General features: G+C 37.2%; 2 protein-coding genes across 39 annotated transcripts in view; one reads left to right on the top strand and one right to left on the bottom strand.

The window, feature by feature from the left end:
• The window catches only part of RBMS3 (RNA binding motif single stranded interacting protein 3), a 1488242-nt gene that overhangs the window by 60622 nt on the left and 1411743 nt on the right, over window positions 1-15877 (bottom strand). For all 37 annotated transcript variants that reach the window (XM_021069971.2, XM_084987319.1, XM_084987316.1 and 34 more), the window contains one exon: window positions 7337-7447. In XM_021069971.2, coding sequence (XP_020925630.2) covers window positions 7337-7447 — 111 coding nt within the window. The remainder of the gene's footprint in view (window positions 1-7336; window positions 7448-15877) is intronic.
• LOC110256378 (uncharacterized) overlaps window positions 1-15877 on the top strand; it is a 411636-nt gene that overhangs the window by 373122 nt on the left and 22637 nt on the right. The window contains exon 6 of one of the 2 annotated variants that reach the window (XR_014822566.1): window positions 8033-10896. The exons of the other annotated variant lie outside the window; for it this stretch is intronic. The gene's annotated coding sequence lies outside the window, so the exon portion shown is untranslated. Of the gene's footprint in view, window positions 1-8032; window positions 10897-15877 lie in introns of those variants that run through there. 2 annotated transcript variants of the gene reach the window in all.

The following is a 15877-nucleotide window of genomic DNA, read 5'->3' as shown; positions in this document are numbered from 1 at the left end:
AAACGGAAGTGGGACATGGCCTATGGCTCAAGGTCCCCCTTCTACAAGTGGAAAGTTTTAATCTAGTTTCAACTTCTGGAGGGGGTGGTAAACTGTATAAAAGGGACTAGCTATTATATTCAAATAAACTGCCAAAACATGGTTAAATACATAATATTGTGTGCCCCTTACTCCATTCGTATGATCCTTATCCCATTTTAAAACCTAAAACCTCAAACTTTACCCTTCCACATATTTGGTAACTTAATTTGGACTACTGCAAAGCTCTCATTTAATCTCCTTGCCACAAAAGGGTAATATTGATCACTCTCTCATGAGTGAATGGCATGTGAGAAGACAGATTAAAACTTGAACAATGCAAGGCCAGTCAAGCATGCATTGATCAGAAATTCAAATGCAAGTAAACTTTAGGTATGAACTATTTTGTTTCTCACAAGAGGTATGTGAAATAGCAAGTTGATGATAATCCTCAAATCTAAAATAAATAAAATCATTTTTAGGGGGTCTCCAAATATTTTGTTAATACTGGTAATATTTCTCAGTACCTTTTTAAAAAAGCTAATCACACATTATTACCACAAGCAAACAAGAACATGACACTAGTCATTTTCTAAGAATCTATTTGTAACATTTAAAAATTTATAAAAATCATGCTCATTGTTGAATACTTAGAGAAGGCTAAATTAAAATAGAAATTATCCTTAATGACAACCAGAAACCAGCACACTTGTTTTGTACTTGTTACAGCCATATTTCATAAATATTTTTTTCATAATGGATACTAAACTCCATAGTGCATGTTTACAGCCTGCTCTTATGATTTAAGATTATATATAATCTTTTCCTAATTATTTTAAGCACTTAGGACATCATACTGCATGACATTATGGTTTATAGATGGATATGTCTTATTTAATCATCCTTCCTTATTAGACATTACAAAGAACACTAGGCTGAATATTTTTCAGATCTATTTTCTGTTATAACTGAATATTTCCATAGAATAGCTCCTCAAAACTGTCACTGTTTGGTTGGTGAGTAGAGCTGTTTTTGAAGTGTCTTGATGGCCCATCCTGCAAACCAGGTGACACTTTCACAAATTTGGATTGTATCTACACACCATTGGTGATGGAGAATGTTTACTTCCCCACACCTTTGTTAGCAACATGTACTATTCCAATAACCTTATTTAATGGGGTGTGTGTGTGTGTGTGTGTGTGTATTGGGTTGATTTACTGTTGCTTACTTTTCCATGTTTTTTGACATTTCATTTCCTCCTTTATCAACTACCGGTTCATAAGATGTTTTTTTGCATCTTATATATTGGGACTTTTGTATTTTATGCTAACTTATTGGAATCCAGAATCCATTTTTTTTCTAAATAGCAGAAGCTTACTATTTACAAATATAATTTAATAATACTAGGTTTCCACTTAATGTCAACTTATTGTTTATAAGACTACCTTCAATAATTCATTTATCTTACAAGAATAAACAAATTTTAAAAATTATTCTCTTTCATCTATGCTTTCTTCCTGTATTTAACCATTTTAAATTGATTGATATGTTTTCCTGAAAAAGCATATAAGTAGATGTACTTATTACTGCTTATGAATTTATGATACTGTTTCCTCATCATGACACCATTTAACCTCGTGGATTGGTTTTTTTTCAAGCTGTCTTAGTACTTATATTCCTGGCTAATAATTGAAACTAGACAATCTCTCAGCAAAATGAATAATTCAGGATTTTCACCTGATACGGTCAGAATTTCAGAGCAATACAGGAGGGATGGTGTCCCTGAAAACTGTGGGAGAACTATGTTGAACAAAGAGAGAACAATTACAAGATTATCTTTGTGAGTGGCTATGGTTACACCACAAGAATCCAATGATGTCACAAATCACCAGTGGTTTGGAGAACACAAAGAGAACTGTAGATAAGGAGCCTGCAGAACAAAAACTTTTTATTTCTTTCCACAGATTCTGGTGACATTGTAAGCCACTGGTGACCACCAACTGAACAAATGAAAAGGAGATAAGAAACTTGTAAAACAAGATTGTCATGCAATTTGGAGGTTCTCGTAACACAGTAAAATCCCCAGTGGTTTCTGCTGAAGCTTACAATAGAGTGATAAGGAAATTATGGATAACAGGGCTTTGGTTCTTAAGAGAATCCTGTGACAAAAAATAAACAAAAGCGGAAAAGCTAGAGAATTCTTCAAGGTCAGCAGAGCACTGGAATAAAACAGTTATACTGTTTGCATAAAATCCATTTATTTGAAGGCCTGCAGATTCTATCCAGCTTAAAAATAGGGAGGGGATTAAACAATAAACATTTGAGGTGGCAAATGGTGGAGAATAGCTAATTTGCACTGAGGGTTTGGGATGGAAATACTATAAAATTTGGTTGTGATGATTGTTGTACATCTATAAATGTAATAAAATTCATTAAGTAATTAAAAAAAATAAATAAACTAAAGGGCATCCATTTCATAATTTAGAATTACAGGATCTAATTTCATGAAGATAAAAAGAGGTTTTGGTCCAATACATTTCTTTTATCCAGGGGTCTTAGAAATCCAAGTGGGACATAGCATATGGCCTAAGCTGCTTCTTCTGAAAATGGAAAATTCTAATCTAGCTCCAGGCCCCATCAGCCCTGGATCCTTCCTACTTTGGTTGTTCCCTGAATCTCTCTGCTCTGCCCTTGGAACCTATTTCTGGAGTCGAGGTTCCTGTGTAATCCTTTTTTTTTTGCTTTTCAGGGCTGCATTTGTGGCATATGCAAGTTCCCAGGCTAGGGGTTGAATTGGAACTACAGCTGCCAGCCTACGCCACAGTTACTGCATCATGGGATCCAAGCCACGTCTGCAACCTTCACCACAGCTCATGGCAACACCAGATCCCCAACCCACTGAGCAAGGCCCAGGATTGAACCCTCATCCTCATGGATACTAGTCTGGTTCATTTTCACTGAGCCATGATGGGAACTCCTCCGGTGTAATCTTGACTTGTCACTGCTCATACCTTGTTTTGCACAAAGTCAGTGAGCTTAGACATCTGCAAGCCTCTAAAAAGTTACAATAGGAGAGAGATGTGGTTGGAGCATTTTAGATTAACTGGCGGTGGCAACATGGTGGAGAACAGATCATAGCAAATTGGAACAGGAAGCAGGAAGAACAGTTAGGGAACTAATACAATTTAATCAAAAGAGGCCCAGGGTGGAGACTATAGAAATACGAAGGAAGGGATGTATTTGACAAATGCCTATGGGTCTTGGGAAGTAATTGTATGCATTGGGGAGGGAGAAGGAAAGAGTCTGCTATGGGTCCTAGGTGCTGTGTTGGACTCCCCTGGTGAATGGTCACTGGGTCCACTTGAGAGGAATCAAAGCAGGACCCTATAGGCAGAAGGATCCATGGGGAGAAAGCTCGGGAAGTTCAGCAGATTAGCTTGGGTTGCACTGACTTTGAGAGTCACGTGGAAATACTTTATCAAGCAGTTGGTTGAATGATTCTAAAATTCTAAGTGAGGTTAGTGCTGAGGACTCAGATTAGCCATATCTGGCATAGAAGGCAGAGTTCCAAACTGGGAAAGGGGATGAACTTGCTTAAGGAAATCACATATGAGTAAGTAAGTTGAAAAACTTACTTAGCAACCTATGAGAGAAAAAAGCAATGGCCAGAGAGGTTGGAGGAGAACCAGGAAAACTTTGGACAGGAGTTACAAATGGAGAGCTCTTAGGACAAACTGGGTCCAGTATTTGAAGATAGGAAAATTTCCCATTAAAATACAAATTATTTAGCTTATCTTAACAAAACTAGATGGTGAAGCCACCCTGGGTCTCTACATCCATGTGGCAATAGCCCTCTGGGGTTGGGATGGGTAGGGACTGCCCACTTTAGAAGAGGCACTGGGTCCCCAGCCGCCAAAGGCAGCACCTCACCTTCTATTCATCCAACACACAGACAGAGATGTTCTGACTATGGCATTACAATATTGCTAATTTCAAATAGAATCTGTAATATTGTGTATATGTGTATGTATATGTATAAGTGTATATGTATACATGTAATAGTGTATTCTTGTTGAAAATGTTCAAATACTAGTCATAATATACATTATTGAATCAATAACTATTGTAATTTTTGAAACTGTTCTATATAATTAAGCTTATTTTTCAATTTCTTAAAGGATTCAATCATAGCCTCAATGAACTCAGCTCATATTTTTTCTAGTTTCCAAATTACATGACATGTTGCACAGGTAAATAGAGACCAAATTTGATTACCTATTTCCAGGGGGTTTTTTGTTTGAACTTAGCTTTACTCATGAAAGTGGCTTGGCTGGCTTCCGTGAACTTTTGGATTTATGACCGCAAAGGAGTAGGTTAGAAGCTCAGGAAGTAGCAACTAAAAAGAAATATTATGTCCAATGAAACAGAGCAGACTGGCGAGTGGGACTGTAGACTTGACAGTGTCCTACATCCTTCTGGTGACCCTGACTCGGTTCCCACCAGTCAGAAGCCACAGGAGGAAGAGAGGTGAGGAGGGATCCTTTGTGAAGTATTTCCTGGGCATCACACACTGTAGTATGTATGTTTACATATATCATATCATTAACACTCATAACACCCCGGGATATAAATATTGTTTTTTTTCACTTTGCAAAAGAGAGAATAAAAGATCAGAGAGGTTAAGAAACCTTGGCTAAACATGCATAGCTAATTAGGGGCAGAGCCAGGCTTGGAATTCAAGCTTAATTCCAATGCCCACTGTTCTTTCCATGACACCAGGCCACCTTCCCAGCAATGGATAAAGTTTGGTGAAAAGATGAAATAAGGAAGTGAAAATTGATTAAAAGAATCAACATCAACTGCATAATAGCCACCCCAAATGCCAATCAAAAATTCAGATAAAACAAATCTATAATACCTTATCAAAATGTAAGAGTGATAGTTTCCGAAAAATGTATAATTTCATGCTGGGTACTCAACATCATCAGTGATTTTTTTATTGAATAGATCTATAAATTAATACTATTTTCTCTCTGCCTTTTCAGAACCTTATGAAATTTTAAAACTTTGCAAAACATCTACTTACACAAAGCTTACAATGTACTTAAGCATTAGTGGAAATGTGGAGGAAAAGAATTTTTTAAAAAGCTAGAAGAAATTTGATGTTAAAAATAAGCCACATGCTTAAAATTTTGCTTTCTAATAAAGGAAAGTATATATATCATTATTGGGTAATTTGTTTATTACCAGCTGGGCAAAAATTATGGTCTCATGTAAGTGTATTCTTGTTGAAAATGCTCAAACACTAGTCATAATACACATTATTGAATCGATAACTATTATAATTTTTGAAACTGTTCTATATAATTGAGCTTATTTTTCAATTTCTTAAAGGATTCAATCACAGACTCAGTGAAGTGAGCTCATATTTTTTCTAGTTTCCAAATTTGTATTTCAGCAAGTCAGCTGGCTTTGCTTTTAATTTGAAGGAGTAGAATTTATAAGGTGTTTCTTTTTATGCTTTTCATTATAATTCCCTCTTTTATCAGGTTTCAGATCATCATTCAAAATAGTAAAAGTGCACTGCTTCATTTATTTGGAATTTGTGATCATTTAAGGAAAGGAAAGTTGATATACAGGGAAATCAATAGTCAGGTATGAGAACCCTCAGGGATTCCAGTACTTTCCTGGGATCTTTTTTGTTAAAAAAGCAAAGGGAACTCAAATAATCTTCACATATTGCTAAAAGCTGTAGAAATAGTACCTTCAAATTCTATCTCCCTAATGAAAATTAGCTGTACCACACTGTAGAATTAAATGTAGTCTCAGACATGACTTTTAAGTCTAGTTCAGAGACCTAAAGCATCATTTGATCTAGTCTTCAGAAACAGATGGTATCTTCAACAGCATCTTATAGGTTTAGCAACTGAAGACATCCATATAGGTATTTTGTTTATGTTAATAAAGCTAGATTTCTTTACTGAAACAATAGGACTCTTTCCATTAGGTATATAGACTTTCTTCCTATTTAGACCAGATTATTGATGACTCAATGGAGAAGTCAGAAACTCCTTACATTTTAAAAAAACTTGTGCATCAACACATCTAGGTAGCACGCAAGTTGTTGCTTTAAGGTAGAATTTCCAATATGTAGCTAGGGTACATAGTGTTCTTGAGTGTTTGGAGATGATGCCAGAATAATTGAGAAGAATGCCAGGAGTAGTGACTATGAAACATACAAGCATAAAGTCATAGAGGCATATGGTGGAGGGGTCCCATATATCATTATGTTCAACACTTCAGTTGGATGGAGGCCAAGAAATGTTACCTTCTTAAGGAAAGATAGAAACCACAGGGCTCAAGATCTGAACCTAGGATTCCCCACTCTTAGTCCAGGGCTCTGTCTAGTATGGAAGCTGGCTTATTGAGGAGAAGATACATTTTTTTTTTCTGCCTCTTTACCAATGACAAAATTATCTCTGTTCGGATTTATGAAAAATAAAGACTGTCCAATGGTGTCACCTGGGAGATTGGCTTTGACATTTTTCATCATTCTCTATAATTAACAAAGTTGCAGGATTCCAGGTTGAATTAGACATTTGCCCTCCTGACCATGTGGGGAAATGTCTTTGCATAGATTTTTTTTTAAAAAACAAAGTTTTGCTGATAATTTCGAATGCCTTGTTGGTATAACAGCAACGCTGTCCCAGGCATTTTTTTTTTTTTTTGGACAGCGTTTTATTCCCTAAGGGCAAATAACAGCTAATCAAAACCATGATGACCTATAAAAAATCAAGCGCATTATAATCCTTTCTTTTTTTTTTTCAATACCACCTATGTTGACATATTCAACATAAAGATTAATATAGGTCAATTATGTGAGGTTCTCAATTATTTTGTTGATTTAAACATTGGAAGCAAATAAATAGCCCTGTGTATGAGTCATCATCAGGTTGGCCCCTTTCTTGTGAATAACCTGGGATGCTGTTAGTTGCAGTGGTGAGTATCTGGGAAAAGAAAACTAGCAAATGGATTAAGTTACAAAGTCTAAACCAGACATAACCAGCACATTGTGTCAATGGAACAAGAAGTAACTCAAATTTAAATGCAACACAGTAGAACTTTCAGTCTTGTCAATGAGAGTAAATGTGCCCCAGGACAGAATAAGCAGGCATGGGGCAGTTTATTCAGAGGGAAACCTGAAAGGTGTGTTAAGGGTACAGAACCAATTCTGCTAATGATGCTGGTAAAAACAGAAAGTATCGCATCCTTTGGAGGAAGTCCAAGAAAAGAGAACTGGACAAACTGTTCAACTCACCGTTCCTGTTGTGCCCAAAGAAAGATGATTCATCTGTTGTGTCAGGGGGCCCATCATGTTTGCCGGCTGCATTGACATAGGATGGTCCATCGTTGGCGTAATCACAGCACCCTACAAGCACACAAAATGTCCATCTCAAAACATAGTCCATAAAGAAGGAAACTTAGACAAATTCACATGTTAACCTCACAGAGCTCGCTTTGTACTGAAAAGGCTGAGCCATGTATGACTTTTACATCCATCCATGTCATTTTGTGCTTGTCTATATACCATTAGAGACTTCTTTCCCCTGATGTAATTTATCTGTGACGTGTCTAAAATCCCCATCATTTATAATTCCAATATTCATTGTAAAATGTATACTAAGACATCATCTATATCTTCTCATTGTTCTAAATACAAACTTTTCTGACTTAAAATATGAATGGGAATTCTGAAATTTTTCTTGGTATTGAGTAAGACTCTTGGCTTATGCCATTTATTCTGTTTGTATAGATAATCCTTGATTACCTCAATACAATCTTCCATGAGGGGATAATGCTGCTCTAGGTGTATTTCTTGACTGGATCTCTTTAAAGGGCATAGCAAAATCTAACATGTTATAAAAATCAAAGTTATAATTTCCCATAGTCTTTCCTCCTAATCTTCTGACCATTTTCTTTCTATCTATGCTTTTCTTTTTGGCTGTGCTGGCAGCATGCAGAAGTTCTGAGGCCATCGATCAAACCCACGCCAGAGCAGTGACAAAGCCAGATCTTTAACCACTAGACCACCACCGAACTCCCTATCTGTGCTTTTGACACAAGACAGAAGGATACTTAATGACTAAATGCTGATCAAGTGGAACACTGCTACATTTTTTTAAATGCAGAAATATCAAGTGTTTCATCAGGTGTTGGAAATACCTACTTCTATAACATGCTTTTTGATTTATCATAACTGTTGGATATGCAAGAAATAAAAGCTTCTGCCCATATACCAAGTATCACATGACCTGTGAGGTATAGAGCCTGGCCATCCTACCTTTCTTTTCCTTTCTTCTATCCTACTATTCTCCATTAAGTAACTTAAAGAATGGAGCAAATTTTGTTTAAAACAATTGAAAAGCTAGGGTTGGATGGCACTTTTTTATTATATTATTCCAAAGCTTCATTTTAAAGATGATGATAAAGGCAGAAGCTTATGCTATAATAAGCTCATTTAAGTACCCAGTGGTAATAAAATGATTAATAATGTGAATGCTATTGTTTCTGTAAATGTTATTTTTCTCACTGTGTGAACTTTTTTTCATGTAAGTGAACATTTTGAAGAAATATAAGTAGGACAGATTTGTAATGGACAGCAGGATCTCAGCACCTGAACAAATTACCCACAATGCAAAGGTGTCTGAAAATGTCTGTGCTCAGGCTGATTGGTTCCTCATGATATTATCCAAATCCAGTTCCCTGACTGTACCTGTTAAAAGATCAGGCTGTCACTCAGCCTTCCTTATGGGTTCCTTCTCATGAATATGGAGAGGAAACAGAAACTGAGCCAGATATTTGTAAGTGCTTGATATACAGGGCCAGCTTTGTTCTCAAAGACATTTGGACATTTGAGCTCAAATCAATCAGAAAACATATGTTATTTTATAATCTGAAGTCTGTAAGTAGATATCGTTGTGCATTTGCATTGTTTGAATTTCTTGATGCTTCCACAACTTGTCATTCATCAGAATGCTTCTTGAATGAGAGACATGATAAGATAAACTCTTCCTTAATTATAATTCAGAGACACATCATTTTCTTCCTGCTGCCTCAATTTAACAAAAACATTTTTATTTTTTCCTTAAAAAAACCCTAAAAACTTATAAGCCTTTATTTTGGGTATTTGTTGTACCAAACTACAAGTAAATACTTGAAGAAGAACTGAGATTCTCTTAAATCACATAGGGATAAAGTATAGAATAACCTCATGTTAAGACAGAAGTACTGAAGCATACATTTTTCTTCACCCAAAAAGTGGCACTTTCACAACATCCTAATCCTTAGCAGGTGCAAGACTTTAATACTCTTCTTGAACTTGAGATGTAGGCTCTCAGAATATCAGCTCCCTAGAGGTTCTGACATACAGTAAAAATGCCTCAATCCTGGAAACCCCACAATTCTAATCAGCTTGCTCTAGTTACATGTAGGATTGTTCATCATAAATCAGAGAAAGACCAAATTGTGTTTGGCTAGCAGGCTTTCTTCTCAATACCCTGGGGGTAACCTCACTCCCCGGCCTTGTGAGAGATAGTCTTAAGTCTTTGTTGGGGTGGAAATATGCAAATGAGATAAGGTGAGCATGTGACAGATGAATCAAGATCCAAGCATGGTAAGTGTGGAAGGATTAGACGCCTGAATTTGGAATTAATTGAGGAAAGAGGGTCTGTTCTCTTTAGAGAATCCTTTCACAGAAAGGGTTTGGGAACTCATTTGCTTACAAATGCTGCAGAGTGAGGACTGCTGTGTATAAACCAGAAACCTAACAATCAAAGGCAGAGAGTGGGGAGGGCTGCATCATAATTTGTAATTGGAAATGATTTTTTAGCAGCATTCAGCATGGAGTGGAGGACAATGTAAGGGAACCATTCCTCTTCTAACCAGGCCAGTTATTGCAAATAAAATGAACAAAAAAATAGGGGTTCCTGGGGGAAGACAGGCAAGGACACACATTCCTGTTCATGTTTAGTAAAAACGTCCCATAAATAAAGGATTCCCACCAATTATTAAGATCATATTTAAGAGTTTCAAGGGATGGAAGAAATTTACAATCAGTGAGTAAATTGGAAACATTCAGGAACCCCTTAGAAAAACTCATTGTCTTGATGATACTTTACCAGGGACAGACTCAAGGAGTGCTGGTTATATACAACAACAAGTGGGGTTTGGCAGCCACTGTGTTCATCAAAGATCACAGAATCTCTTTTATTTTGTGTAAGACATAAAAAAAGGGGAGGGGGAGTTCCCGTCATGGCTCAGCGGAAACGAATCCAACTAGTATTCATGAGGACGCAGGTTTGATTCCTGGCCTCGCTCAGTGGGTTAAGGATCTGGCATTGCTGTGGCTGTGGCTTAGGCCAGTGGCTACAGCTCCAACATGACCCCTAGCCTGGGAGCCTCCGTATGCCACACCTGCAGCCCTAAAAATATAAGCGGGGGGAGGAAGGGGACAAAGAAAGAACAAAAGAGGGAAAGAAAAACCCTATGGTTATTAAGGCAAAACTAGTGCCCTCAACCATAATTGGACCTCATTAAATATACTGTCAAATCCCTTCCTTTCCAATGCATTTAAGCCTTAGACTGAGAGGATTTTGTGACAGATGTTGCCAACACATTAAGGGTAATTTCATTTACTCAAAATGTATAGAATGTGCTGTCGGATGGAGTTTTCTTGGCAAACAGCAAAGCAAGAGGAAACAGGTTTTTTTTTTTTTTCATTTTAGCGTTTCTGGATGTCTGGGTTTGCTCAATGTTTAAGCTGCAAAGAAAAATACTGTAACTTGCTGTAATTCCACTAAAAAGCCCAATGACCCAACAGCTGATGGGAATGTCTGATCTGTTTTAGCCTCTGCCTCTGCAAAACAAAGCTGCTCACACTCAAGAGACCTTGGGTGGAGCTGGTCACCCTAATTCTGAAGTAAACCATTTCAACAGTAATTTGGATAAAGTTTCCAAAGAGCATTGATGTAGAGAAAAGTATCAGATCTAAGGTCCGAAAAGCATCTGTGTTGTTCATCTCCTGCTGATATTTCAAAGAAATTTTAAGTCTAAGAGAGTTCATCAATATTGTAACTTTCCAAATGAAATATAGGATCGTTGGCAAGTTGGGGAAAATGTGCAAGCTCACACTCATCAAGAGCATGCATAACTGGAGAGTTCTCACTGTGGCTTACCGGGTTAAGAACCTGACAAGTATCCATTACGATGTGGGTTTGATCCCCAACCTTGCTCAGTGTGTTAAGGATCCAGTGTTGCCACAAGCTGTGGCATAGGTTGCAGATATGGCTCGGATCTGGCATTGCTGTGGCTGTGGCATAGGCCTGCAGCCGTAGCTCTGATTTTGATCCCAGCCTGGGGATTTTCATATGCCACAGGTGCAGCCCTAAAAAGGAAGGAAAAAGAGCACATCTAGGCTGGGAGTTCCTTGGTGGCACAGTGGGTTAAGGATCTGGCATCATCACTGCTGTAACTCAAGTTGCTCAAGGGTTCGATCCCTGGCCCAGCAATTTCCCCATGCTGTGGAGGCCCCTCCCCTTCACCCCCAAAAGAGCACACTGGCTTCAAACCTATGTTAATGCCAGGATATGGGCTACAATGAGAATTACCTGTATGAACATTCCTGGGATTGTCAATATTCTAGGCCAGTACCCCTCCAAGCATGATCGAGGATTTAAATTAGAATCGGATTCTCTTCACTTGGAATCTGTGTTTTAACAAGCTCTCCAAATGATTCTGATGAATCCTACAGTTTGAGAAGTGTACTCTGTCTATAAACTGCTATTGTATAAGCCAATGTTGGTAACTCTTGGTTTGGTTTTATTTATACTGTTTCTCAATTATTTGTTTGAAACCAATATTGTGAAAGGGCATGAGCCTTTGTGTAATAATTACATTACATCTTGTTTAAAAATGCAAAGAGGTCAAGCTTGCATTTTTGATGAACTGAAATGGGGCAATTATTTGAATTATTCAGGCCTCAGTCTGATGACCTGACATGTTCTTTTTTGATTGGTTTGTCCTACGTTGGAGCATATTTAGTGATCCTTCCTGTTTTGGAATCTTGGGGAGCTTTGGATTTGAAATCTTAGGAATGTAAAAGTAGAAAGAAGGAATTTTTTTGGATAATACAAGTGGAAAAAAAGGAAAAGAAATATCACCCTGTTTTTCCCTCTTGTATCTAGATGCCTCAGGTCAAAATATTTGCAGCCCAGGAGTTCCTGTCGTGGTGCAGTGGTTAATGAATCCGACTAGGAACCATGAGGTTGCGGGTTTGATCCCTGCCCTTGCTCAGTGGGTTAACCATCCGGCGTTGCTGTGAGCTGTGGTGTAGGTTGCAGATGTGGCTTGGATCCCGCGTTGCTGTGGCTCTGGTGTAGGCTGGTGGCTACAGCTCCGATTAGACCCCTAGCCTGGGAACCTCCATATGCTGCAGGAGCAGCTCAAGAAATAGCAAAAAAAAAAAAAAAAAAAAAAAAAAGAAAAAGAAAAGATTGTGCTCCTTTCCTAGAGTGACTTATGCAGAACCATAGGACTTGTTAGTAGGCATTCGACATGACTTTAAAAGAATGCAGTTTAAGGTCATTTTTCTTCTTTCTTACCTGTTTGTTTTCTGCCTCTCGGTTTTTAATATTTCTAGAATCCAGTTGCATTTACACCTGACTATTTTTAGCACATGTGAAGTGCAGAGAAAGACATGAGCTTACACGTAAACTAGTTAGTGTAAAGGATCTTCCAGTGGCAAAGATGATTTCATAACATAAATGGCATAAGGGGATTTCACTTAACTTGGGAAATAGGGATCCGAACACAGCATCCTGTGATGCGAGTGTATAACACTGTGTAGTGTATGTAGAGATGTTGCTTCTTTTTCCATTGTGATGTTGGCCTGGGTTTTGTTTCATTTGCAGAGGGTTCTTGGTAGGGTTTAAGAAGGGCTGCCTTGGGGAGAGGAAAAAAGATTGGGAAAGATTCCCCATCCTCAGAAACACTCATTAACCCTCAGCTACCTTGATGAATTTCCAACTTGGAGAGGGCAGTCTTTAAAAAAAAAATCTATCTCTACATCCACGTCTACACCTATACCTACACCTACACCTACATCTATACCTACACCTACATCTCCACCTTCATCTACATCTATATCTACACCTACACCTACATCTATACCTACACCTACATCTACACCTTCATCTACATCTATATCTACACCTATACCTACATCTACACCTTCATCTACATCTATATCTACACCTATACCTACATCTACACCTATACCTACACCTACATCTATATCTACACCTACACCTATATCTACACCTACATCTTCATCTACACCTACAGCTACAACTACATCTCCACCTTCATCTACATCTATATCTGCATCCATATTACACCGTCACCTACATCTATATCTACACTTACATCTACATCTACACCTACATATATGTTTGAAACCCAGAAAGCTGTGGCAAAGCTGATAGATATGACTCCATTCTGGAAATATTTTGGAATGATCTCCAACAAATGTTGGAGGTTTGGAAGGACGCTGAGAACTCCATGTTAGCTCTGACTCTTACTTTCCTTTATTATTCTCTGCTTGCTTCTTTCCATATACCTTCCAAGAGGACAAGGGTTATGTTTACACAGATTCTGGTATTCCTATAGTTAGGAATTACTAATTATAGACACTCAAAACAAGAGTAGATACTCCAAACAATGTTTGTGAATTAGTTTTTACCACAGCAAGACTAAATGTTCAGTGAAATTAAAAACAGCTAACATTTACCTACTTTTCAAATTTAGATATTTCATTCTAAAAGGGCTGAAATCACATCTGCTTGCTCACACTGTCTATTGGGAGTGTCATAGAGCTGTCTACAGTATCTGGCATGCAATATATGCTTTGTAGATACTGAATGGAAAAATGATGAAAGAGCAAACCTCCAATTAAAAGGAACTTAAACATTCTGTTTTGAGATTACTAGTCAAAATGGAGCAATCCAAAGATTTTGAAAAATCTTGTTCCCACAAGGGGAATTTCCATTATAAAACCATGGTTTTGCTCACATATATGTGCATTTAGTAATAACTTCAATCACCATAACCTTACAGATGAGATCCGAAATTCACTTGAGGTTTTACTAATGCTACCGTAGCATATTTATGGAAATTATCAAAATAAAAGTACTTGTGTATTGTCCTCACCAAAGGGCAATTTTGCAGTAGCTAGAAGAGACATTTGGCCATGTCTGGAAATGACACACTTTTAGTTATCAGAATGAGGAAGGGGGAACACTGACACTTCACGTGTAGAGTTCGCTAATGGTACAGAATATCCATCCACACTCTGCTCCCTACAACGGCAAATCTCATTTAAAAATTTTTTTTAAACTTTTAATTTTTTAATTAAGTATATTGTGCAAATTTATGCTGTATAGCAAAGTGACCCAGTCCTACATATATACCCATTCTTTTTCTCATAATATCTTCCATCATGGTCTATCCCAAGAGATTGGATGTAGTTCCCTATCCTGTACAGTAGGACCTCATTGCTTATCCTTTCTCAATGTAATAGTTTGCATCTATTAACCCCAAACTCCTGATCCATCCCACTCCCTCCCCCTCCTCTCTGGAAACAATACATTTGTTCTCTACATCTGTGCATCTGTTTCCGTTTTAACTAACAGCAAATCTTAGATTCTACACTGAGATTATATTTATGAGATAAACAAGCTTCTTAAATACCTGACACTTGGATTGACTGCTCAAATTCTATAATTTATCAAGGAAAGTAAGACTATGACTTGACAATGTTGCCTATATGAATATTTTTGAGTTCAAATTTATATTGCTATTTGTTTTGGAAATATAGCTAACTGGAACTGGATTTCTCTTTTCTAAGTTTATATGAATTAGATTTGATTGGTATATTTGGACAGTTACCTAGAGATATGCAGCTATGGGTGAGGGGATGATGTTTAGAAGTAGGGCATTTTCATTGTTATGGGGTAAATTTAGAAGGGCTATGTACATAGCTCAGCTAAGGAGAGAATATCTATTAACTGTAAAATAGAGGTTTTTTTCTTATACTCTTACAAACATCCTTAATTTCATATTGCTTTTTGATTCAGTTGCCATTAATTGGAAGTGGTTTTTTTAAAGTGTAATATTAAAATTCATTAAAGCCAAATTCACTTTAACCATTGTGCACCCTTTAAAAGAATCCTAATTATATACCATGACTATTCAGCTGTGAATAATGGTGTCAATGATTGGTTAAGTACCTATTTATACAATAGTGTCATTTTGAATGAGAATTTAAAGTAAATATGTCACATTGAAGGATTTCTTACCAAAGCAGGTACTTAGATAATAATATTCTCAACAATGCTTTATTGAACCCTTTAGAGTTTTGTGTTTAGAACTAAAGAAATTTGTTTAGTAGTGACTTCAGATGTTTTTAACAAGCTTCTTTAGAATTCTTATCCAGCAAAATGGTTTTTAAATACATTACAGCCCTGAGGGAGAGTTGACAATTTGAAGACTTTGGGGCCCAATGGTTTTGTTGACTGAATAGGCAATAGAAAAATTAGTTCTTTTATCATGGCACTCTTACATCTGGTTAAAACTATAAAAGGAATTTCACTCTGCAGGTGATTACTATATTCTTTTTCATTCATATTTCTGCTGAAAGAGATCACTGTTTCTGAGCCAATAGGAATGCTGACTGTGCACAAAGGAGGATTCCAGGGCCTCCTCAGAGAGTTCCCTATGGCTTCAGCAACAGAGGGTGAATCTG

This window comes from Sus scrofa, chromosome 13 (genome assembly GCF_054392235.1).
Source record: "Sus scrofa isolate SSC_HxYL_T2T_F1_AM1 chromosome 13, Sscrofa_HxYL_maternal_Yorkshire_Landrace_v2.0, whole genome shotgun sequence".
Lineage (NCBI taxonomy): Eukaryota > Metazoa > Chordata > Mammalia > Artiodactyla > Suidae > Sus > Sus scrofa.
The sequence above is the reverse complement of the archived record's forward strand: the minus strand, read 5'-3'. Positions and strand labels throughout refer to the sequence as shown.